This window comes from Camelus dromedarius, chromosome 8 (assembly GCF_036321535.1).
Source record: "Camelus dromedarius isolate mCamDro1 chromosome 8, mCamDro1.pat, whole genome shotgun sequence".
NCBI classification, from domain to species: domain Eukaryota; kingdom Metazoa; phylum Chordata; class Mammalia; order Artiodactyla; family Camelidae; genus Camelus; species Camelus dromedarius.
In genome coordinates, this window is record NC_087443.1 from 2,329,603 (window position 1) to 2,356,022 (window position 26,420).

At 47.8% G+C, this 26,420-nt stretch overlaps 1 protein-coding gene across 1 annotated transcript in view; it reads right to left on the minus strand.

Moving 5' to 3' along the window:
- Window positions 1-26,420, minus strand: part of ACTN2 (actinin alpha 2) — a 62,544-nt gene that overhangs the window by 22,806 nt on the left and 13,318 nt on the right. The window contains exons 2-8 of the mRNA XM_010979770.3: window positions 14,721-14,835; window positions 13,576-13,695; window positions 12,689-12,775; window positions 8,322-8,409; window positions 6,501-6,579; window positions 3,836-3,917; window positions 785-870 (exon numbers count right to left, since the gene is read on the minus strand). Coding sequence (XP_010978072.1) covers window positions 785-870; window positions 3,836-3,917; window positions 6,501-6,579; window positions 8,322-8,409; window positions 12,689-12,775; window positions 13,576-13,695; window positions 14,721-14,835 — 657 coding nt within the window. The remainder of the gene's footprint in view (window positions 1-784; window positions 871-3,835; window positions 3,918-6,500; window positions 6,580-8,321; window positions 8,410-12,688; window positions 12,776-13,575; window positions 13,696-14,720; window positions 14,836-26,420) is intronic.

Consider the following 26,420-nt stretch of genomic DNA (forward strand, 5'->3'; position numbering starts at 1 on the left):
TTCTGGTGATGGCCTTAAAGAGACCACGGAAATCGGTGGGGGGGGGGGGCACAGCTCAGTGGTAGAGCACGTGCTTAGCATGCATGGGGTCCTGGGTTCAATCCGCAGTCCCTCCATTAAATAAATAAATAAAACCTAATTACGTTCCCCCACCAAAAGAAAAATTAAAACAAAAGAGAGATCACAGAAGTCATACACACCCCTGTCCACCCCAGTCTAGCCGGGCTCTGGATCCGGGAAGGGGCAGGAGGCAGAAGCAGGTGGCCACGGGGAGAGCAGGGGACACCCACCCACAGCGTCCCTCAGGCTGCCTCCAGGAATGTGAATGGTTTTCCTGAGGTTTTAGCACTGCTATCCTTTCACTATTTCAGGTAAAGTAAAATTAGTCCTGCAAGATGTTTGACAAACCACTGAACGGGGAAGACACTCTCCAGGCAGAGGGGAAGCAGAAAGTGGTTCATTCCTCCCTGTTGAAGCCCCCCTTTACCGTGCAGCCAGTGTGGCTCAGTTTTCATGACCCTTGCTTTTCCCTAAAGCACAAATGTTTCCCACAATTGACTAATGAAATGAGAGCAAGATCTTAGAAGGACAGAGAGGGAACAACACTTCAGGGACTAAGTTAAAGCTGTTAAGAAAAAAGTATCCTCGGTTTAGAACTTGCTGTATTAGGTCATCATGACACACTGAGAAGAGCCCAAGGTAAGACGTGAAGCACACACTCACACACGCACAGCTGGAACCCATGCACCAGGGCGGTGCGGCCCGCGGGCGGGCGGGCGGGTACCTGCTCCGCGCCCGCGAAGGCGTGGTAGAAGCAGGACACGTAGGTCATGATGGCTCTTTCGTCGGGCTTCGGGGTGTTCACGATGTCTGAGGGAGGCAAGAACAGGAAGACAGACGCACGCACAGGAAGAGCAGAAACCAGCGTGAGCACAGGGACAGCCACCCGAGCCACCCTCCTGGCCTCTGCGTGTCCCTGGGCCCCGACCCTGAACCTCAGGGACGCTGCACAGGACGGACACGCTCGTGAGCCAGCGAGTGAGCTGCGTCCACACCCAGGATTCTGCAAGGTGCCCACGACAGCACGTGCCCAGAGACCCCCTATCCTGGGAGGGACACCCGGAGGGCCCAGGGCTCAACAAAGGTCCCGTCTGCGAGTCCACACAGACCTACCCCTGGTGCTCACCACAAGAAAGGTATGTGGAGGAGAGCAGACAAAAACTCCCATAACCTTTTGAAAGTATGGAAGGCGGGTAAGATGAGGAAGGTGGATAAGACTTCCACCAGCTGCTACTACAGGGAACAGGTCAGAGTAGCCCAATGAGCCGCTTGAAAATCCCCATTTGGGGTCCAGAGACCATCACAAGTGACAGGAAGTAAGGGCGACAGCAGCGGGGGGTGGGGGGCTGGTCGAGGGCATCAGTGGTCTGAGGGGAGGAGACGGGGCAGGACACCCCAGTGAAAGCCGCAGAGGCAACACGCGTTGGTGTGAGGCTGAGGGGGTGGGGCGTGCGGACACAGCGGGTAATTAACAGGGGGCGGACCCGCTGGGGCGTGAGTGGCAGCGCAGCGCGCCCCACACCCACGTCTGGCAAGGTCGTACGTCTTCTCCAGGAGACGCTCACAGGAATTACAAAGAGAAGAACACAGCAAGCAAAACTTTTTGTGAACCATTAAAAAGGAAAGAGAAAGAAAAGTAAGGGTGGACCAGGATGTGCCACAAGGCAGGAGGAGAGGAATGGAGAGCAGACACAGCCGGCCAGCCTCGGGGGATGCACAGGAAGGACGGCCAGCCGGACCAGGACGCACAGACGCAGGGGAGACCCGTTAACCTGCCGGAGCGCTCATCCTCAACTGCAGTAAATCAGGGAGGCCTGGACAAAGTGGAAATGAATTTACTAAACGTCGCCCGTTTTCTCCTCTCTTCAGTGTCCCAGCTGTTAACTCAGATGGTGAACTCTGCCTAGTTCTCTGTTGTGTGCAAAGGTCAAAGGGCAGAGTGTACACATGTACCCTTGCCTTAGAGAGGACAGATGGACAAGGAGGAAAAGCAACTTTTTCTCTGTTCTTCGCGTTATTGCCTTTCTCCCTGCTTAAGAGTTTTTGAAGAACCATAAGTAGATCCTGAAAAGCGTATTCAAGTGTTAGCACCCAGCAACGCCCATCTGGTAAGATGGCTGGGTGCACAAATGGGCAGAATGGGAGTCCTGACTGAAGGGTCCCTGACTGGGCGGCATCCTGTCCCCCAGAACGACAGGTGGAGTCCTACCTCCCAGTCCCTGCGAACGCGACCTGACTTGGAAGCAGGGCCCTGCAGACGTGCTCGCGTTGATGGGAGGTCCTGCTGGATTAAGCTGTGCCTTTGATCCACTAGGACGTGCGTCCTTGCAAGGAGAGGGAAAAGGACGCAGAGACAGACACAGAGGGGAAGGCCATGCGACGACACAGCAGAGATTGGAGTGAAGCTACCACAAGCCAAAGAACACCCGGGGCTTCTAGAAGCCAAAGAAACAAGGCAAGTCCCTCCTCTGCAGACATCAGGGGGAGCACAGCCCTGCCAACACCTTGATGTCAGAGTCACAGTGCACGGACTGTCAGAGGACAAGCCTCTGTTGTTTCAAGCCGCCCACTTGGTGGTAATTTGTTAGGGCAGCCGTAATGTAGTCACCAAAAAGGAGGAGGAACAGAAGGCTGACAGCTGAGTACCATCAAGTTCTTCGCTTCTCCCCAACAATGCTGATTAGCAGAAGCAATAAAGCACTGGAGGATGATAATATTAACAAGAGACTCAGGGCTATGAGCTCCCCGAGGGCAGGGCCTACCTTCTACCTCTCATCACCCCCCCACCTCCCCGAAGGCCCCAGCCTGGGCTGGCTCCCAGCAGGTCCTCAGTGAGTATGCAGAGGGAGAAGTGACTCAGGCAGCAGTGAAGTGAGGGGACCGTCCGCAGGTATCCGAGCTGCCAACTGTGTGCCGGGGCAAACTCACACCAGCTCATCCCAGACAAAGGGCAGGAAAGGTACTGAAACCGCCCTGGCACAAGTATATGAAACCGCAAAATATTTCCAGGTTCTTTCAGGTCTAACTAAACTACAGTTAATTTCAACTAATTAAAAATAAATGTGACTGATGGCCGAATGTTCCAAATTCTGTAACTTCTAGTTAGAAGGAAAGTAATGAAAAAGAATATGAAAAGTAGGGGAGGGTGTAGCTCAGTAGTAGAGCATGTGTTTAGCACACACAAGGTCCTGGGTTCAATCCCCAGCACCTCCATTAAAAAATAAGTAAATAAACCCAATTACCCCCCCCCACAAAAAAAGCAAAAAAAAAAAAAAAAAGAATGTGAAAAGGAATCTATATATATGTGTGTGTGTAAATGAATCACTATGCTGCACACCAGAAATTAACAACATTGTAAATCAACTTTACTTCATCTAAAAAAAAAAGAAAGATTTTACTCCTTGTGGAATCTTAAGAAGCCCTTCATAGAAAGATTTATTTGGTAAATTTCTATGTGGTTAAAAAAAAGACTTATGTTGTTTAAAGTAAAATAGGAAGCTTTTCATTGAAAACCACAAACCAGAGCACCCCATTTCTTTGCCACAAACCTTTTAACCAAATCCTTTCACTAGTTTTGCTGGTGTGACTGGGAGCAGGATCCTGAAAAATAATTCTCAACAAGCTACACATGAAATTCTCTAATATTCATGAGGCCGATGACAGAAACTTTTCAGGGATCCTAAGTGGCTATAAATTTTACAAATCCCCGTGCGTGGCTGTCACACAGATAGCCTGTGGACCTTCTGTAAGTCAGCAGACACAGCTTCCATCTTACCTTCAGCATCCAGCATTTTGGGGATATCCAGGTGCTTCTCGGCAATCTCCATGGCCAGGTTGATATTTCCTATTGGGTCATCCTGCAGGAAAGACAGCATAACCGGGGTTTTAAGATTTTTTCTTGGACAAGACTTAGGAGCGTTTTTTATGTACCTCATTTCGGGGAGGAGGCCTTCCCATCATAGTATAAAAGATTCTCCGTCTCGTCTTTTCCCCAACACTTCAAACGTTTAGAGAAGCATCAGAAATGACAGGAAACCCACAAGCCATGCAGACAGCACTTCACAGAGTGTGCGTGAAAGGGTTAGGGGACAGACACTGCGGCGAGGAGGGAAGTTGTCAGAGGCCTCCTTGCAGATGCGAAAGCACACCCTGGAAGCCCCAGGGCTTATCTTCAACTCTTGAGAACAAAATTTACGTGATTCCAGAAGGAAGCGTGAAACCGTGTTTTCCAGCTCAGGGAGGGGACCACAGGGAATACTCAGTCCAACAGCCTCCTTTTACATATAAGAAAGGCGAGGGGGGAAGAGAGGCAAGCAGCTCTCAGCTTGCTTCGGTGAAACTTTCAGATCACTAGAGCATGTTACAAGATGGTTAAAAAGAGAAAAAGTTAACGTTTCTAGGATGTCAAAGACTAGAAGAAATTACAAAACCTTGAAACTGTAAATAAAAATGGTGACGAAATCTTTGTTCTTACGATTACTTTTATCTTCCACTGTCAAAACTGGTTAAATATATACATAACATTAAAAAGTAAATTTAACTAGAGGTGTATATTTAGCGTTTCTCATTTGGGTCTACTAAAGAGATTGTCTTGTGAATCTGAAATGGGATGGGGGTACATGTAAGATAGAAAAATAAAAATGAAAAGTAGCATTAGTCCGGGGATGACTGTAATGAATTTTAACATCAAAGCCATTTAAACATTTTAGAAACGGCAGTGCTTTGCAACGAGCGCAATTACTTGAAATACGGTGAAACATTTAAAACACGCAGGCCTCAGAAACATTCAGTGCTCCGTGAAGAAACCAAAGCCAGCTCCCTGGCCTCACAGAGGACACAATCATTTCAGGCAAAACACTTTTCCAACTACATGTTGTTTTAACAAACTCCATAATCACTTCATTACAAGCAGCCATATCAGAAAGGCAGTCTCACCTGCGAATTTTACACAAATGTTTACAAAGCCAAAGAACTGGGCAAAAGTTGCTTGCCTTTTGTTCTGAACGTATTAAAAAAAAAAAAGCTTCAGCATTAAAAGCAGAGCAATGATTCTGGGACGTTGTGAAAGCTATCTCCCTCAGACACTGTAACTTAAGGACATAAAATGTGGCAATAGTGTTTTCTTGGCTCCACTACGGGCACGTGACCCTGGGCAGATTACTGAATTCCTTATTTTCTTCCTCTGTAAAAACTGGAACAGTAATGCTGCGTACTTTCTAGGTAACTGTATCATATATTTTACTGGGCATCATGAAGACTGAATGACTGTGTGTACAATATACATATGTGTGCACATAACACATTAATATATGTTAATATTAATGTACATATATAAAATGTTAATGTATGTAATATCATGTATATGTAACACATGTTAATACATATGTACATGTGAAATAGACACATGTACTTACTTACTGCCAGTGTCTAATCTAATAGAAGTATTAACGGCTATTTTTTTTTCACCCGTCTTAGGTGGCCAATTACCACAGGTCTGCTGACCTTTGTAATAAAACTGACCATTATAAACTGCTCACGAAACTAGGTCTGTCCAGGAGAAGCCCCTCCTTTTACAAATGAGATAAAGATTAATGGGAAAACAAACCAGACATTCTCTCCCTGTCTGAAACACTTCCAGAAAACCTAGGGGTAAGAACATAGGCTTTGGGAAGCTGAGGTACCCCGGGAGCCGCGTCCTCTTAGGTGCCCTCCGCCAGAACTCGTCTTCAGGACACAAGCACGCTCTGCACGCGCTAGCCCACAGGCAGTGGAGACAGGCCGGGCGCGGGGCGGTGGGCACGCGCCAACTGCAAAGGGGGCAAAAGCCAGGACACTCTTTCAAGCACCCCCGTGCCACGCGGTGAGGGCGGCGTGCAGCAGCCCCGGACCCACGCCAGACCCCGGATCCACACCAGACCCCGGATCCAACACGAGGCACACGGCCAGCGAGGCACACCAGCAGCCTGACTGCCGCGCAGGAGCGGTCCCGGGGGACACTGCTTCCCACAGCGTTGCTTCTAAGGCAGGCGGAGCGTCCACCGCAAGACTCAGAAGGGGCAAGAATTTCTTTTTTCCATCACAGATTGCATTGGTAAACTACTTTATGGGGGGAGGGGTAATTAGGTTTTTATTTAGCTTTTTTTAATCTTCTAATGGAGGTGCTGGGGATTGAACCCAGGACCTCGTGCAAGCTAAGCACACACTCTACCACTGAGCTATACCCTCCCCCCGAACAAACATGTCTTAATTTGGGCACACAGGTGACTTGGCTTGGGGCCTGTCCAGCCCTCATTACAGCAAGTGAGTACTCTCCCGGCCACCCTCCTATCCACACCACGTGCAGGGCTAGTGGGGGTGCTGGCGTGCTGGGGTGAGCTCGGTGCTCATGCGTTCACTCTCAGGACCACATGCAGACACAGCCCGCCAGCCCCCGGAATGACCTTGTTCAGCTTTGAGTAGTCAATGAGGTCGGGCCGGTGCCTGTGGATGAGCGCACAGAGTCCGAGGCCGTCCTTCCAGCTGCACGAGGTCGGGGAGAACAGGAACACGTGTCAATGCAGAGGACGCAGCAGGGAGGGGCTGCTCCCAGTCAGATGCCGGCTGGAACTGGGGACGCGCGGCCCCTACCTCCCTTCTGTCTGACTTAATGCACAGAAGGCCCTGGGGACCTCCCTTCCCACCCCACCCCCACCCGGTGACACGGAGGCCCCTGCCCTGAGCACTCGTCTTCCCCTGGAGTCTGCTGAGCACCTCTGCCACCTGATGTCTCCTTTTCACCTACAGCTCAGGCCCAGGTTGCCGGGCCTCCTCCCCAGCGCCCGGCGGCCCTGTGCTGGGAGAGCTGGCAGTGCCCGCAGGGGAGACGCCCCTCTCCTGCCCTCCTCCCCTCCTGGCCTGGCTTCTTCCTCTGTCTCCTCCGAGTCTCCATCGCAGACCTGCCCTGAGTCTGCCTGTACAGACACGAGGGCGTGGACTCCGAAATGCCCACCTTTCCCCACGATACACTCCGTAGTGCACTCGGCCCCCCAAGTACTCCTCCAATTCTCTTCATAAGATTCTTCGGTTTTTTTAAATCACTTTTTTCTTCCAGTTTTACTGAGATACAATAATTGACATACGGCACTGTATGTTTGGGGGGGGGGGGTTAGCTTTTTTCTCAGTGGAGGCGCTGGGGATTGAACCCAGGACCTCGTGCTTGCTGGGCATGCACTTTACCACTCAGCTATACCACCTCCACCTCCGTCCCAGGTTTTTTGTTTTTTCGTATTTGTACTTTTTTAAGGCAAAGAGGAGTAAGCAGCTGAGGGACTCAGCAGGGAGGCTCTGAATTTCAGTCTGTTTCCCCAGAGACACCAGCACTAACCGTTCCTGGACCCCCTCTGTACCAGACTCCAAGCTCGCCTGTGCTGAGCCACGGGTTCACTGAAAACTAGGAGCGGGCGTTCTGGGCCTCAGGGGGTCGGGGAGGAAGAAAACCCCTGGAGCCACGTGGCTGAAGTGCTCAGGCTAATCCTGGGCCAGGGGAGGAAAATGTGGGTGGGAGGCGTCTGGGACCTCTGTGATGACCTGCCAGCCCAGCCCTTCCGGCTCCTGCCCTCCTGGACGGCGTGTGGCAGGGACAGGGGAGGCGCCCGTCACCTCTGGATGCTCATGGCCTGGCTCAGTACTTGTCTCCCCAGACGAACCTCCCCCACCTGTCCTGGGGGCACCTTTCGTGTCTCTAATCACCTTTGGGGCCTGGGGACCCATTTACAGTCACGGGTTACACATCACACAAAGGGAGACAACAGAAACAACTGATGAAAGATCTACATGAAAAGGAAGACTGAAGCCGGTGACCAAACCACGCTCTCAGATTAGCCTCGGATTTCCCTGATCCAGTTCCCTGTGGTTTTTCATACACGATCTTCCTGCTTCTCCCCCATGCCAGCAGACGAAGCTGACGGGTGAAGAATCCTGTGTGCACGGCAGAGCAGAGGGATCCGGCTGGGGCTACGCCACGGGGACACGCAGACTGTGCTCCGGGCTCTGCTGGTCGCTGACAAGCCAGCCGGCCGCGCCCCTGCACGATGCTGGCTCACAGCAGCGCCCACCTCCCAGACCTTAACCAAGGCCTCCCGGGAGAGTCCCTGAGCGCCCACCATTCTGGAGCCTGAGTTCTCCTCCATACAGCAGATGCCCCGCACACGGGAGAGGAAACGCTGGGGGAACGCCACCCCAGCCTGCAGACAGAGCCCAGGGGCCGGGCCCTGGACGCTCACCTCGTGTGGAAGTTCTGGATATTCACATTTCTGTAAGGAGCCGTCTTCCTTTGGCACCAAAGCAGCAGACCTTCTTTGGCGGAGGTTTCTGCAGTGACAGCCAAGAACAGAAGTGTCCACAGTGAAACCACTGCATGCACCCAAATTCTAGTCTCTTTCTAAAGAGATGCCCCCAGCAGGGGGCCAAACACCAAAGGCACCACCTCTTGTCAAGTCTCTGCAAGAGGATGAGCGCTGGAAGCCGCTCCCAGCCCGACTCCGATGACACTTGGAGGGACTTAAACAGGACAAACAGGAGCAGCCACACTGGATGGTACAATAAAAGCAAAACCAGACTGCAGGAGCACTGGTGACTTAACATCCTGACAAAATGTTTTAAGTGTGTGATTCATGACTTAACTAGCCTGCCGTTTATCTCCCTCACAATTGATATTCTTAGGTAAATGGAATTCACAGAGGCCACTATGTCTGAAATGTGTTCCCTTACCCCGTGATTTTAAAATACTTAAAGGCTTTTATGGGCAAATTCCAAGTTTGGCCACTCAGGTTCTGACCAAGTTAATAAAAACCAACCATCCCACCGTGGCACCTGTGAAGACGTGCTGCTCAGATGTCCCACTGCTGGGGGCACAGGGCAGAACGCATGTCCCAGCTGCCACAATCTAAGTCCACCCCTCGGTCCCCAGGGGCCAGACTTCTTCGGGGCTGCTCCAGCCAAAGACTGAGCAAGGGAGGGTCCCCGGAGCAGGGCCATTCCTGCTGCACGAGGGCCTCCTCTGGGAGCAACCGGGGCTGGAGGACCCCGCGCCGCCTGGCTGACCCTGCCCGAGGCCGCACTGCACAACAAGATCCCGCTTTCCCAAGCCCGCCCCTGCCCGGCTCCAGCGCAGGTCTCAGCCAGGCCAAGGGCCTGAGGTCTCGGCCATCTCCAGCTCCCCCACCTTCTCCTCCACAAGCATTTCCCCAGCAAATCTCCTGCCTTTCCGCTGTGGCCTGAGTGTCTGTGTCCCCCTCAAATTCACAGGTTGAAGCCTGAACCCTCAGTGTGATGGCATCTAGAGGTGGGGCTTTGGGAGGCAGTCGGGGTTAGATGAGGTCATGAGGGTGGGGTCCCCATGATGGATCAGTGCTCTTACAGGAAGAGGCTCCAAGGGCCTTGCTCAGTACCTCCCCCCCACGCCCTCCTTCTCTGCCACGTGATGACACAGAGAGAAGGCAGCCGTCTACAAGCCAAGAGAGCCCTCACCAGGGCCCAGCCACGCAGGCTCACTGATCTCGGACTTCCGGCCTCCAGAATGGCGAGAACATGAATTTCTGTTGTTTAAGCCCCCGGTCTGCGGCGTTCTGTACACCAGCCTGAGAGGACTGAGGCAGCCTCCAGCACCACCCTGGCACCTGCTCCGAGCGGACCCGAAGTTTCATACGTGCCAACAGCTCCTCAGAGCCACTCAGGATTCTGTCTGTATTTACATTTTAGTTTAGAAAGCCCCTACAAACATGTGGACTCTTAGCCAAAACTGGGCCCTGGCCTTCCATTTCAGTTAGAGCTTAAAGTCATTTTTTTTTTTAACCAAAATAAGTATCCTGGGATTGCTTATCTAAATTGTCCATTTCTCAGTCAGACTTGTCTTTGACCCATAACCCAGATAATATAAACATCACGCCCCGTTTCCTGTGCTGTAAGAATAATCTGAATGACTCCTGATCGTGTCTCTCATCTAGCAAATTCCTGTTGAGGAAAAGGACGAGCAGTTCTAAGACTTTATTAAAATACTAGTTGGTACAGATATTGAAACACAGAACGCCGTATCAAATTGTTCTGCTGTCCACGTAACCTTTGGGGTCCTGGCCAACGCAATTAACAAGATAAAGTACAACAGGAGGAAATAATCCAAACACTATTTCATTATGTTTAAATGAACCTCAGCTTAGAAAAGCAAACAGAGGCAAAGTTGATCAATATAATCTTGTAACTGCTACCCAAGTTTCATCTCATTTCTGTCTGAAAATGTGTGAACACTCAGACTATGAATGTCGAACAGTTTTTTCCTCATTGAACTGGCCACGCTCACAAAGCTGACTCCCTCCCACCCCGAGTCCATCTGGAGGCACTGAGCAAAAGCCTGGGACAATCAGCTACACAGCCGCAGTGCACCCCAGCCCTGCAGGTGCAGGATAAACCTGAAAGGTCCACACGTGAAGCCCCGAGGGTGGGTGTAAACAGGGAGTGGCCCTCGTTATTCCGCCAGAGAAGCCATGTGACGCCCCAAGGCGCCCCACCTACTCGGGACCCCTGGACTGCTCTCACCAGCAGACACATCAGCCCCTCATTCTCCCTCCTGGAAGAGGCCCGTCATCCTCGAAGGAGACTGACTCCTCAGAGGCCAGTTTTGTAACAATGCGTTTTTCCTCATAATACACATTGCTAAAAAAATTCAGGCAATTTTGCTATAGATTTACAGGAATTAAGTGAGGGTGTTAAGAAATGACTCCATAAAGGTAAAAGGAATAAAAATAGAAGTTAGCAAACTACTTTTATCTACTATGTAGGACACGGAAGGACTTCTGCCTGAAGAGATGCGAGCACTTTGCCAATGAAAGTGCCACTTCTGAATGTTTAATGTCAAGTCCTTCGCGAAGCGGATTTGTGTATCTGTTGCGATGTTCTACAAAAGGCTATGATTTGATTATCTTTTGGGATGCATTAATAATAATCTGGGGGGAAATCTCTAATGGATAATACCATTCATACTTACATTCGAAGTAGAATTAAATTTTCAATTAATATTACCACTAATTTGAAATTTGTAACCAACCATAAAAAAACTGAGGTCAAGCTCCCCTCTGTACTGTTTGCTAGAAAAGGACTTGCTGGTGTAGCAAATTCAATGCTGTGAATAAGATTTTTTAAAACAGTATTTGTTCTTTGAAGTGGGCTCAGCTGTTTAACTATTTAAATTTAGGAGGATATAAAACTGATCAAATGAGTACAAATTATTTTTTAATACAGCAGGAACTTTAAAAAAGCATCTTATTATTTTCATTAGCATGAAAAGAACATACTTTGATGAGAGTATGGTGTATGAAAGTTCTCAAACTTACAGACTCTTTGTAAATTCGAGCTGGCTGTTATTCCTGAGTCTGGATTATTGAGGGTTTTTTTTTTTAACTTTTTTTTTTTTCTATAGAGGTACCAGGGACTGAATCCAGGACCTCGTGCATGCTAAGCATGCACTGAAACTTTGAGCTATAATTGCCCCCGTCCCCGGAATCTCTGAGGTTTTAATATCATTATATCTTTTTTTAAAATATATTTTTATTGAGTTATAGCCAGTTTACAATGTTGGGTCAATTCCTGGTGCACAGCAATTATCATTATATCTGAGTTTGATTTTTAGACGACATAAATGGGGCTTCAGTGCTAAAGGAATAACCCAAGGGGATCAGAGGCTCCTTAAGAAGTAGGCTCCATGTCACCCCTACACCAGCAGGCAGACGGATGGTTTTCAGAGTTGCTGGTTGCTTAGTGACTAAAATCACTGCCAGAGGGTAGTCCCTCCAAGACAGAATTATAAGCAACGCCCCCAGCCCTCACCATTCAGGCACCTGGTTACCTGTCAGGTGACAAAGTTAGAGGAGGCTGACTGGTTGGACGAGTCAGACTGCCCTTAAACACGTTCTGCACTTTTACATTTTGTGATTCGAGTGCTCAACAGGCAAAGCGCTAATTTTAAGAATGTCAATCTGACACTTTTCCACAGTGCTGAACTCATCAAAATATTTTGGAGTGCGGTGGGCGTCAAAGACTAAAGACGTTCGTCTGCAGTGGCCGTGCCAAGGAGTAGGGTTATATTACAATGACGGTGGGCCAACAGATACAATGACAATAGAGATTTTGTTTAAAAAAAAAAAAAAAGAGGGAGAGATGGGGGGACAGGGAGGAGGAAAGAGAGGAAGAAATAAAGAACTAACGAATGAAAACATTCAAGTTTTAATTATTTTTTTGCACTTGAAAAAAGAAGCGTCTCAGCTGTGAAGTCTGAAGAACTCTCACAGTCGTGAACCTACTAGTATAAACGCAGTAAAGAAGCAGCTCACAGGACACTCACTTCAAAACGCGACGTCTGTTCTGAACATGTGCTCATCTCTCCCCAAATGCTTCCACCGCCCTGAATGAAACGCAGTTGCTGGGGGCTTTTTTCATGCACATATAAAACTTGTGAAAACCCAACTTGCCTGTCTTTCATTCAGTCATGGGACTGACAGCTCAGTTTTACAAAACCCTATTCAGATCTGACTTTATGAGCTCGATTTACAAGTTACTCTCAGCATCTTAAGACAATCTGGTTTTTAACTGTGTCTCTTACCTTCAACTGAGATGTCCTGAATGGCAAAGCGCAGGATGATGGTCCAGATCATGCCCAGCGTCATCTTCACGTTGCCGTCCACGATTTCTGCAGGTGAGAAAACACAAAGAGGGAGACGATCACGTGATCCATGGACAAGGGTCTCCGCTAAGTTAGGGGTTTCCGGGAAGTCTGGACTGCAGAGCTATCGCAAAATATACATATGGAAAGACCACTTTCTGTTTTCGTGAGTGTCGCTGTGTGTCTGGTGTTCATGACCACATCTCCAGTTTCAGTGAATTCCAAGTTAATACTGAGGGCCGATCTTACCTATGCAAAGTCACCGAACACAACCCAGGGGTCTTCCTTAGCCTAGGTGAGCTAAGGTTCAAATACCCAACCACAGAGCACACGGGCTCCGCCTCACTCTATCCCCTTCCCCTGCTGGCAGGTCCTCGGGCCGACGCCGAGTAGTGTCAGTCCTGCCAGACTCACTGGGCGTGCAAGTTCCTTCTCATTCTGATGATCAGTCTGAAGGAGACAGCATCACATTTGACTCTATTTTTTTAAATTTTATTTTATTTTTAAAATTTGGGGTGTGAGGTAATTCGGTTTATTTATTTACTTTTTAGTGGAGGTACCAGGGATTGAACCCAGGACCTCGTGCATGCTAGGCACACGCTCTACCACTGAACTACACCCTCCCCCTTTACTTGACTCCACTCTTTACAAACGATCCTAGAGCCTGGCCTCCAGTTCATGGTGCCCAGGGCCTGGCAAGGCTGCAGATACGGGAGGTGGGGGGGCAGGGGGACGAGGAGGGTGGGAAGAAGGGGTCCTGCTGCAGGCCCGCTGCCCCACGGGGAGGCCGGAGCACGGCCAGGCCACTCCCATCACACCCGACTCACCTTCAGCCCCGATGGACACCAGTTTCACCCCTTTGCTGGCGATGTAATCCAAGGCCTTGTTGACGTTGGCAATTTTGTGGAACCGCATTTTCCCTCGGTCGGGTTTGGGCAGCCTTTCCCCTGTCGGATGAAGAAGGACTCATGTAAACACAGAAAGTAGCCCCTAGATGCGGAATCAGGATGCCGAAGTTCAGAGTCCGTGCTCTCCTTAAACGGAAATTGGGCGCAGTCCCTTCCCGTCCCCGGTTCCTGCAAACCACAGCATTTTCGAGACCTAATGGACCCGAGGGGAGCCGTCCTGTGAAGGCCACACGCTTTTCAGATCTGCTGGGAGGGTCCAGTTTGGTCTATGAGCCAACTTATAAATGAGTAAGAGAGAAGCTGGCTGGGGCCCCTGCAGCCTTTGGGGCTGCTGACCACTGTGAGGGGGAGTCAGGGAGCCTGGCCCAAATCACGGAGGTGGCTGCCGGGCTGATCTCAGCCTGCCGTCATCCCTCCCGACCGCACCTCTTCAAGGCCGATCGGACCCACAGTCTCAGTCGCCCGCTGAGATTCAGGGCAACGCAGAACTCCTCAGGGACCTCAGCCCCCGTGTCCAGAGCTAGGCCAACATGTACATTGGCTTTTGGCCTGGAAGACGCTTTCTGGAATACTCCCTAGGCATGGAGATGCAGCGTGGTGGGTCATCATGTTAATGTAATTTTTTCTTCTCCTATTCGGTTTCGAGGTGGGTGGCAGAAACATTTTACTTTATTAAAAAAAATTTTCTGCATGGAGGAGGTAGTTAGGTTTGTTTGTTTATCCATGTGTGTATGTGTGTATGTATGTATTTAATGGAGGTACTGGGGATGGAACCCAGGACCTCATGCATGCTAAGCACGCACTCTGCCACAGAGCTATACCCTCCCCCTTCAGACACATCATTTTGATAAGTCAGTTTTCAAAAGAATTCATTCTTTTTTTAGAACAGAAAAATAAGTCCAGGCGGATTGTTCTTTGGAAGAGTTTTCTTTGCCAATAACACCACGTTCTTGCCCAGCCAGGTTCAAAGGGAGCTTCTTTTTACTAACAGATGCATCTGCTCACACGTAGAAGTAGATGGATAAGACGGGGTGCAACACCTACGGAAAACGTTTCAGACACACCTGAGATGACTTCCAAAAGCAGCATGAGCTTAAGGCCATTCCGGAAGTCTTCCTCGATGTTCTCGATCTGAGTGCCGGCTTTCCTGAGGTGGGAATTGCACCAGGCAGTGAAGGTCTGCAACAAGAAACACACGCTGCTGCACCCGCCCCGCCAGCACGCAGGCCCCGCCCCTCCATGTGGACCACGCCTGGCACCGTGCTCACGCTGGGGAGGCTGGGAGGCTGCAGCATCCTGGACCTTTAGAGAAAGCAGAGTCTGAGGGAAAGAGTGATTTGACGCCCAGAGGTAAGAGTTTAGTAAAAATTTCCTCTTTGGAGACAAAAAAAAAAAGTCACTTATTTGGTAAAACAACCTGAGGAATTTTTGCCTTCAGTTTTAAAAGGTACCACGTTGACACCTACCCACGCCCCCGCCTTCTGAAAACCTCTCACTTTGCAGGAGAGACAAACTAAACGAGGATGTGCTGATCCCTGGCACATGGCAGAAATAAGCTCCCCTGCAGAACGGGTGAATAAATAATGAGTAAAGAATGTTCAAAATGTCTTCCTTTAGAGCAGAGGGCGGGTGGCGTTCAAAAAACGGGGAGGGGGAGGGACCCATAACCACTAATTACGTACAACCAGTTTATCCTGGTTGAACAACAGCTCTAAGCTAGTTAACCAACTCAATTAAATAAATTTGCAGTATAGTCAGTCATTAGAAATAATAATAATAACAATACCCTCCTACTGGCATATTCCAGGCCCTGGGCTGGACCCCACATTCCAAAGACAATCAGATACAGCCCTGCCCCGGAAGGGCTCACAGTCCAGTCATGGTACCAGATTTTAGGGCCATATTAAGCGGCAAGATGAACTATATCCTAACGCGGCACCCAAAGTCATTCTCTGTTTATTTTTCAAGCTTCTTTTAACTTGGCTTCCACTTGTGCACTATTTCCTGCCAAAACCAGATTAGAAAAGGCTTCTGGCAGCTGCTGGCTGGGAATGCAAAGTGTCCCTTGTCACACAGCAGCTGCTGGGCCCAGGAACAAAGTGCCCGGCACATTGTGCTGGGGGGAGACACACAAACAGGGCCTGTGTTCTGGGCGGGGGGGAACGAACCCCTTAAAAATAGACTTCTTCCAAGGAAGACCACAAAAAGACACTGTTTCCATAAAAACGATTTTCCTGGGTAATAAAAAGGATTTTCAAATTGAATAGTCACTTATTTCAAGAACTATGTGATGGTATTCAATTCTAGGGCCAAAGGAAAATGTAGGCATTTTCTTGGATTGACAATAATAAATTTTATCATGAGAGCCTAAACTAATCATTATTTCTCCTAAAACACATCTAAACTTCAGTCAGGTCTAAACAAAAGAGATGCTCGAAGTCATACACTCTGGATCTGCACCCAGTCAATATGGTAGCCATTAGCCATACATGGCTATTGAAATGTAAATTAATTAAAATTAAAGGGAATTAAAATTTCAGTTCCTCAGCTGTGCAGTCTACCTTCCCTGTGCTCAAAGGCCACAAGGTGGCTACTGTATTGGAGGATGCAGACATGCACAGACCATTTCCAGCATCACAGAAAGTCCTATCGGACAGCACTATCTAGGTAATCAAATCCTGGTTTTTGAAGTTAAGAGTGTTAACAAGAGTCTGTTCCTACCTTGGTTCAGAATTCAAGTGGCATGAGAAGGTGTAAAATGAAAAGCCTCCCTCTCTCTCCTGTTCCCAGCCAGCCAGCTCCCTTCCCCAGAGAGAACAACAAATGGATTCCATTTCTTATGTGTCTCTTCAATGACGTTCCCCCCCCACACACACACACAACACACACATACACACAACACACACACACACAACACACACATACACACAACACACACACACACACAATCATACCATACACATTGTTCTGCACCTGGCTTTTTTATATTTTTTTAAGAAAAATATAACCTAGGGATCATTCAGTATCAGCAAAGACCACCCCTTTTTTATGGCTGCATAGTATTCCACCATCGTGAATCTACCATTATGTATGTAACCAGCTCCCTATGGATGGACATTTAGGTTGTTTCCAGATAACTAAGCTCATACAGTGAAAAATACCTCAGGCCCAACTTTCAGCCAGCCAGACTGCTTTAAAGCTTTTTTTTTTTGGTTGGTTGGTTGGTTGTTTTAAGAATAATCATATATGTAAGCTTTCGGGAAACGCACAAGAGAATAGCAGGTTATGATTTTTAAAAACGGAATTGACAGAGGGAAAAATATGGTATAAAATATTTACAGAGCTGCCTTTCTCTAGCTTCTACTTAAAAAACAGGCAAATGTTGCTGGTGTCAATCACCTTACCTCGTTACCATGTTATTTAAGCCCTTTCATAATGAAAGCAGGTCAGAAGCACTTCCGGAAGGAACCCCAAAGCTGTTCATGAAATCAGCGCAAGCTTCCTGCCCCCACAACAGGGCACCGGGAAAGTCTCCGTGATACCACCTTTTTATAGGCGCACATACAGCGAAGGCAATGGACCACAGGTAATGACTCAACAGTGCACATCCAGAGAATGAATTTAATCTGAAAGGGTAATTGATTCAGTTAAGTCTAACGAAGTTTCCCTCTCTTTAATAACTATTCCAAAGAGCCAGTAAAGGGGGTGACTAGGCAGTGTACATGCAGAAAAGGGCCCCGACAGCTCTGTGATAATCGCTTGCAAAGAAGCCAGTGCATGCTGGAAAGGAATTTTCAGCTCTATTAGAATGTTTAATGTTCATTCTATTTACAGTTTTAATTACTGACTGAGCCTGTTCCTATGCATTTTCCACTGTCCTCGGCTTCTGGGAAAAGCCTGCCAATCATGGAGGAGATAAAAACAACCGCGATAACAGCAGTACAAAACCCCACACATTTTACCTAAAGGTGTCTCTGTGGGTTATTTTTTTTTTTTCCTCTGTGTGATAGCGACTGGCATCTTTCAGGTCCCTGGGAACTAAATCTTGGAGAGCAGAATTGGAACCAAAATAGGTCCACATGGTTTTGGAGGTAGGCTCCTTGGTTCAAACCCAGATTGCCTAGGCAGGGTCCTTTCTTAATAGAAACAGTGTTCTGTGGACCAGACTCAGACCATCGAGGAAAGAGGCCTCTGTCTCCCCAGCCCACAGCTCACCTCGGAAGCAGCCTCGTCACTTCTGAGGTCCCCCAACCTCCTCTCCTGCCTCCAACTCAAACCTTCCTCTGCCTCTCTTCTAGAGGACGGCTCCCTCCCGGCTCCTGGGCACCCAGTGGCAAATGCATATACTTTTTGCATCTTGAAAATAAGCACATAAAAAAACTTTCTGAGCCACAAAGAGGGAACTAAGATGGGAACTCTCCTCCAGACAGGAAAGGCTGATGCTTCCAGTCCTCTTCGCCCTCCAAAGAGGCTCACGACAAAGTGAAGAGAACAAGTGTTCAAGACACAGAGAGAAAGATGCAAAGGTGTGGAAGTCACTGTCTCACGACGTATACTCTTGAGGTCACGGGAGCAAATACTAGCATTTCTTCTGGAAACATCCAGAATCATAGACCATAAGCCACTGGCCAGGATGGACAGTCCTGTGGGTGCAGACTGGCCTCCCTGCCCATACGGGCCCCTCTCTGGCCATGGCACCGAAACTGTCCATAGAGAGCACAGGCAGAGGGCCCGGGGGGCAAGGCCATGTGCCCGTGACTCACAGTACTATGTTTCCACGTGGAAAGTCTGAAGGACACTCACCCACCAGCAGTCGCTGCCCCGTCATGTTCCTGAACACGATCCAGAGGCCCAGCCAAGGCTCCTCAACTCCCGAGACACGGCAGCTGAGAAAAATGCCAGTCGGAGCAGTTTCCCAAGAGTATCTGTGGGCGAGAATCACCCACCTCTTTCAGAGACGCACCTTCTTCCTTGAAGAACTTACTAGCCGAGTCCCAAGTGCACAGGAACCGTGAGACCACTGCGCTTCTCGAAGTCAAACTGTACAACAGGACAAACAGCCCAACGTGCTTAATGCCAAAAAAGCACCTCCGTGCTTACTGAAACGTTGAGATAAGCCTGTATCACTGAACACTAGGCGTTTGTATCTGGTGTCTTCGTAAGTTAAGTAATAAGTTAACTCAGCCTAGAGACGTAACCTGCTCTGCAGATGGTTCCAAAGGGAGACGGGAAGACAAGGTCTTTCCATCAAAATGAGCGCCAGCTGTGAGTATTTACAACGTTTGTTTCAGTAACACAGGTTTGCATCTCTGCCTGGAAGAGACTGTCACCTGGAGACACAAACGAGGACAAAAGAGCCAGCCCGGAACTGGACACGGTTCTCTGAGTACAAGTCCATTTCATGCCATTTTCCAGCAAGAAGGCTCCCGGGCTGGGCTGGCCCCTGTAGGACCACCCTGTTCAATTTATGGTTCCATTTTCTCCAAACAAAAATCTGACAACACAACAGCTGTCAATCTCCTTTACAGTCTGTTAATGAGCTTTTACTTTCATAGTAACTACATAAAATACCAAGTTCAGACCCCATTTCCTGATGTGGGGACTCATTACAGCCCAGGGCGTTTCTGGATGAAACAGAACTCACCCAGGTAAGGAGGGGCAGCACCCCCGAGAGGGAGCCGGGAGGTCAGGCAGAGCCTGGTCCCGCCCACAGCCATGGCCCAGGCCTCGGATTCTTTTTCTGACTCCAACACCATGCAATTATCTGTGCTTCATGTCCTGACACTTTCCCAGCTACAAATTTAATAAAATAATAATAATAATAATAATAACAATAATAATAATAATAATAAAACTGTCATGATCAAGTTTATGAAACAGTTCAAAAGGTTATGACACAACATTGTAAACTGACTATACTTCAATAAAATATATATGTGTGCGTATACACACACACACACACACACACACACACACACACACAAAAGGTTATCAGGAGAAGGAATACGAAGGCCAGCTGCCACGACCTACCCCAAGGGCACCGAACAGCCCCTCACAAAAAACTACTGATGACCATGACTCTGCTGGTTTTCCGAAAATGCTCCATTTATTTTCCTGTTTACAACAATCACTTTGATAGTGTTTTCTTTTCCACTTCACAAATTCCCAATTTGCCAAGATTCCTTGTAATCACTTTTCCTAGTTCTTTTAAAATAACTGAAAAGTGGCGGGGTGGGGGGGTGGGCATCTAGAAAGATGCGCACATTTGTAAACCCTCTGGTTGGGGAAGAGAGGAGGGGCAGCGCTAGCATTTACGGAAGGGGCGCTGTCCTCAGGAAGGGCAGGGAGAGGGTGGAAGTCCCTGCCACCCATGTGGCTGGCGGAGGTGGATGTGCTGGTCCACCATGAAGCTTCCCCACCCCCTCAGCCAGAAAGACCCCGACCCGCGCATCACAGGAGGAACTGCCCCGGGTGAGCCCTGCAAACGCTCCAGTGCCCGGAGAAATGGGCCACTCCGGGAGCACACCAGACACCGGCAGAGTGACCTTAAGTGTAACGATTCAGACACTCAGCCATCTTTGAAAGCATTAACAAAGTGTCTCTGCTGGAGCCTGTGCTAATGTGAAGGAAAAGCTGGGCTGGTCTAACAAGATAACTCACAAGTCTAGGAATGTGAAGGAGAGGCTGGGCTGGGCTAACAAGTCTAAGTATTGGAATACTGATCTGAGTTCTGCTGGACTAACTTGTAAATCTAAGTTAATTAGTGTTGGATTGCTGTTTATGTTTTTTTGCTAGCCAACTGGATTTTCAAAGATACATATCTGGCTTTGGAATGTTGGTTTGCTGCCTCCCTGCCTCCACTTTCGTGATGATAATGTTGCTAAAGTTGTTCCATGCCTATTGGCCGAATACCCCAAGCTTGTACTTTACCCTATAAAACCTCATGTGCACGTCTTGAAGGTGCTCAGAGCTTTGGAGCAGAAGCCCCTCTGAGCCTGCCGGTATAATACATCTGAGTACTCCAACCCTCCGAGTGGTGCTTGTTTCTTGACTGGCCTGTCGTTTCCATAACACTAACATCGGGTGTTCTCCGGACCCAGAAGTCACTCACAACGGTGCCTGTGTGTCCAGCACGGAACACTGAATAATCATGTGCTCTTGAAAAAATCGCAGACCTTCCAGGTTAAGCACCCAGTACACTCTGCAACGACACACAACATTTAACAAATGGAACCAGAGCAAGAAGTATGCAAGTCTGAGTGTGAATTGCGAGGGTGCGGCACGTGCTCCAATCAATTCCCAGATGGAAGTCCGTTTGGGGCCCGCGTGTTCTCATAACTTGCATAACCAGGCGTCTAATGACACAGTGGGCAGCCCTTTTACTCCCCGCCCACAAATCTCTGCTTAGTCCCCAAGATGCTGCCAGATGACATAGCACGCGACAGCTTGGTTTAGCAGTCCCTGAGAAACACGGCCCTAAAAGCCGAAGCCTGGTCTGTGACCAGCGCGGGGTCTGGTGCGGGCAAGACGGCCCATCTCTCCTGTGGCCTATTTCTTCCCCTCAACAATGCACTATTAACTTCATTCTCCTGGTTGGCTGGGAAGTATGATGAATGGTAAAGGATGGGGAAACGTTTTGCAAATATAAATTCTATAGAAACACAAAAGAACAGTGGTCAGTGATGGCAATTCAAAGAAACTCGAGGCGCTCTGGGGTTTAAGAGAAAGGGAAGGGAGTCACTGCACGGAGCCAGCCACGGTCACGGCGTACGTCTACTTGAGCACAGGAGACACTCCAGCTCCCAGAACCAAGCATAACCTGTTGCTTAGCATCTTTCATAGACTCATAGTCGGCTGCTGCGCGGACAGAAACGGGGTGCAAGAATGGCTGTGATGCAGGAGCCCAGAACCATGCCAGGTCTCCACCCCTCCTGGTTTGACACAAGGACGCACCCACCCCGCCGTTCAAAGAACCAAGGACATCCCCGGCACATCTTAACTTCCTCATGGCACAAGGTGCTCAGAACACTAGTTTTTGTTGAAGGGGGTAAAAATACTTTACCCATGCATTTAAAAAAAAAAAATATATTCACATACGTTCATATAAAGGGCTACCTTCGAATCAGGACTGGGTTCATGACACACCAGATAAAATGAGCCATAAAATTAACCCGTGTAAAAAGGTAAATTCCATGACATTCCATTGGATGTCCACAACGGGTTCCCAGCCTTCTACCTGCCTGCAAGCACATGCATTTATTTTATTTTAATTGAAGTATAGTCACTTTAAAACATTGCATCAATTTCTGGTGTGCAGCATCATGTTTCAGTCGTACATACACATACATATATTCCTTTTCATATTCTTTTCATTGTAGGTCACTACAAGACAGTGAATACAGTTCCCTGTGCTGTGCAGGAGAAACTGAGGAATTCAGTGTTTATCTATTTTATATGTAGTAGTCAGTGTCTGCAAATCTCAAGCTCCCAATTTATCCCCTCACCCGCTTGCCCTCCAGTAACCAGAAGTTTGTTTTCTGTGTCTGTGAGTCTGTTTCCATTTTGTAAATAAGTTCATTTGTGTCTTTTTTTTTTTTTTTTTAAGATTCCACATATGAGAAGCACACATATTTTAAATCAAAGAACCAAAAATGAGCAGAGCGGCCTCCGGTCCTGCCTCCGTCACCTGTGGCACCGAGTGGGCCCAGCGCCCAGCAGGCACAACGCCCGGGCTCACACGTGCACAGCTGGTGCCCATTTGATTTTTTTTTAATACTTCAAGCTTAATATTTATGACTTCAGTCATAAATAAGTTGGAACCTCATCAGTACCAAAAGCTGCTGGTAACTTGAGCACCAGGGAAGCTCACAAACAGAAACTTAATTACTGAAAGACAAAGTAAGAAGGAAAAAAGAGGGGCAGCCTTCTCCCACTGATTCATCCCCACAAACACCGCCCGCAAGCAGGAGGCAGGACCCCTTTCGAGCCAGTGTGAGAACACCTAACAACCTCGACCTCTCGTTAAGGGCATCAAAGCCGACTGGCAGCTCAAATGGGGCTGTCACCACCGGAATCTTTAAGGACTTGGAAGGGAAGCAGGGAAAAGCCTGTCAGAAATACCCGGTGTGTGACACCACCACCTGGAACAGTCTAAAAACACCCATGGCCGTGACACACAGAGAAGCGGGGATCTTGGTTTTGTGTTCTAGACGGTGCCGGGAACACAGTGGCACTCGGTAACTGTTCGTTAAATAACATCTTATTTGACAGACTTTCCGGGACAGATCAAAGAAGACAGCAATCATATGGTACTCATCGCTCTAAATACCATATGAAAGAAAAATACCATATGATATCACCTACATGTGGAATCTAAAAAAATGACACAAATGAACTTATTTACAAAACAGAGAGACTCACAGACATAGAAAACAAACTTATGGTTACCAGGGGGAAAAGGGGGTGAGAAAGGATGAATTGGGATTTTGGTATTTGCAGATATTAACTACCATATATAAAATAGATAAACAATAAGGTCCTACTGTACAGCACAGGAAACTATATTCACTACCTTGCAATAGACTATAATGAAAAGGAATATATGTAGGTACATGTATGACTGAAACATGATGCTGCACACCAGAAACTGGCACAACATTGTAAACCGACTATAATTTAAAAAAAAAAAACCTATTAAAAATCAGAAGACATTTAAAAAAAGACAGCAATCAAAATTTTTAACTGAAAAAATAAACACCATAAAGCTAAAACTCTGTCTCTATCCAAGTTCCAGGTTTTTAAAAAATTATTATTATCATGTCAAACCTAACTAGAGAAACCTTAAATGTAAAAAAAAAAAACCAGACTCAGTAATCTTGCCTCCCAAAAAATACCTTGTAAAAAATAAAAGGCAGCCTCTCTGCTAAGGGTCTCTCAAAATAGACTCAGACTCATGGACGACACTTTCAGTGGCAGGTTAGAGATGGCTCTCCCAGCACTTGAAAGACAGTCCTAGCCAGGTCTGGTTTTAATCACGAATTTGAGGCTTCAATCACCGGGCTCACACGGCTGACTTCCATTTAGTCCCTGGAGGTTCAGAAACTCACTCAAAACTCTGTGCTGAGGCTGTGTAACCGGGGCAAAGATGCTCTTCAGTTTTCCCTTTTTGTTTTAAAGCCAAGTGTAGCCCAGACTTGTTTTGGTTTAAGGGATGACCTGTGTGATATGTGGAGTTTGCTCCCGAACTCCCAGAAAGGATGGCAGAGATTAACGTTGTGGCCTCTGGAACGAGGAAACAGCTAAACAAGGTACTTCATGCTCGGGAGACTCTGAGCTTCGACGGGGAGGTCTGTGGCGGCCCTTTCTCTGCTACTCTGCAACTCCATCCATCCCAAACTTGTCTCGTCTTGTGTACAGATGAGAGACGCGCTGTGTTCAGTCAGGACCACCCTCCTTCCTCCCACAGGGAGGTCTGCACCATCCAGATGTGAACTTCTCTACTCCGAACTATAAACGTGGCCCATCTGCTTCTCCTCTGAACAGGTTGTAACTCGTCCCCGGTGTTCTCGGTCCGTTAATTCACATCTCTAACATGCATTTATTTTTACATTTGTCTCACAGTCTTGATTTTTCCCTTATGTACAAACTGCCTTGTAATAGTTTTTCTTCTAAAAAGAAGTCAACATTCAAATAGGCTAAAATATTCACTATTCTGGTCTAAACATTACTGATTTTGACGGAGGCAGATGGTGACTACACGCAAGAACGACACACCACACTAACTGAAACCTGCCGTTCCTCCCTTGTCCTGTGAAACGACAGCTGTCCAGAGGCTCAGCTTACGGCATTCCTTTTTCATGTCAAACTCTCCATTTAAAACCCAACGTGTGTCCCCGTGTTCCCTCTTATACAGGTTGCCATAAATAATATTGGATTTGGGTTGAATTATTTAGCACTTTTCTCTGTTTCATAAAAAAAGTCTTACGTTCATCTTGAAGCTAAAGCATTTCCGCCTGTTAATTTCCTCCCAGCTCATGGAAGTTCCCTACAAACATTTTATTACCACTTCCAGGAGTCCTTGTTACTCATTCCCCTGACCCCTCCTTTTCATCTCTGTAATCTCCCAGGTGGAGGTGAGCAACACAGCAAGGACATCGAACACTTCTCTGAGCCACTGTCTCCCGAACCCAGTCCACCATCCACGCCACCTCCACTTTAATTCCAAGGGATGGTTTAAAATTCTTGAAACAACATCTTCATCATAAAAAAATACACAGGAAACTATATTCAATATCTTATAATAACCTTTAATGAAAAAGAAACTGAAAATGAATATACGTATGTATATGCATGACTGGGACATCGTGCTGTACACCAGGAACTGACACTTTGTAACTGACTGTACTTCAATTATTTAAAAAAAAAAAAAGTATTATAAAGGAACCAAAAAACTAAAAATAAAAAAGTAAAAAATAAATAAAAAATAAAATAATGTTACAGCATTCTGTCTTTTAAAGGACAGCTTACAAGTGATCTTGATGAAATTCCTCGTTTTAACTGTTACACGAAAAAAAAAGGTGAAGATTAGAAAAAGATGCCTCCCAAACTATTTTAGGACCAAAAGCCTATGTTAAACTAACCAAACCAAATATCTACAGAATCGAAGTTTAAGTCGTTTTTGCTCTGAAGTATTAATTTCTTAACGGTAAGCTCAAAGAACCACATGAAAGCTACTGGTACCCGGGTCATCCGAGCTGAAAGATGTCCCAAGGCCAAGAGCCTGACTTAGCCAGCGGCTGGGAGTTCTGTGGGGTCACACCTGCCTCCCCCAGGCTGGCACAACCTCCGTGGAGAATTCCTCTGAGGACTTTCTGGTAAGCGAGCATCTAAGGCTCCCCAAAACAGCCTTACATACAATTGCTCCTGAGCTACGCTTCCCAAAATAACCTGTCCCCTTGGAGCCTGGGTAATTACGGGGCGTCCTGGCTCTGTGACCGGGCAGACTCAACTGCTGCTCGGCTTTAGGCAACAGTAACAGGCACCGTGCTTGTACCAATCTCCTTCTGAGGACGAACTCAAGTTTCAAGAAAAGCACACCGATGTTTCTCCGCCCCCCAGCCCATCCCGGCAACTGGGGAAGCAGCTTGTACTTCACACACAGCAAAGTCAATACTCTTTCGCTCGAGTTCACCATTCTGTTCCTGTTTTCAGGGACCCAAATACACGGCTGCCCACACAGGGGGACCGAAGTGTTCATTTTGCACAGACCAGCGCTCTGTAACACACCGTACTCTCTGTATTGGCGTTCTGGACCAGAGCACAGTTCTGGGTGAGGACCAGCCACCCATTAGGTACATCAACAGGTTTGCTTTCCATGAGGGAAAAGCTCTGGATAACAGAAGGGCCAAAAACAGGGGAGCTGGAGGGGACCGGGCTGCAATTTCCTCCAACAAGACGTTCTTCCCAGGGGGTGGGAACAGCTCAGTGGTAAAGCGAGTGCTTAGCATGTGCGAGGTCCTGGGTTCACTCCCCAGTCCCTCAAAAAAAAAAAGATTTTTTAAAGTTCTTCCCTAGGGCTCATGTTGAGTGGAAAGTGTTCATCAAAACAGGTAATAAAGACCCTGAGCGGTTTAGACAGTTACGCAGGATAAAATACGTAAACATATGCTTCTACACTACAGCATTAAGCCATGCGGCAGGCAACATGGCAGAACAGTAACCCTAGTTTTCTCTATGCTGCGACTTTTTAAACTTTCTTATGCATA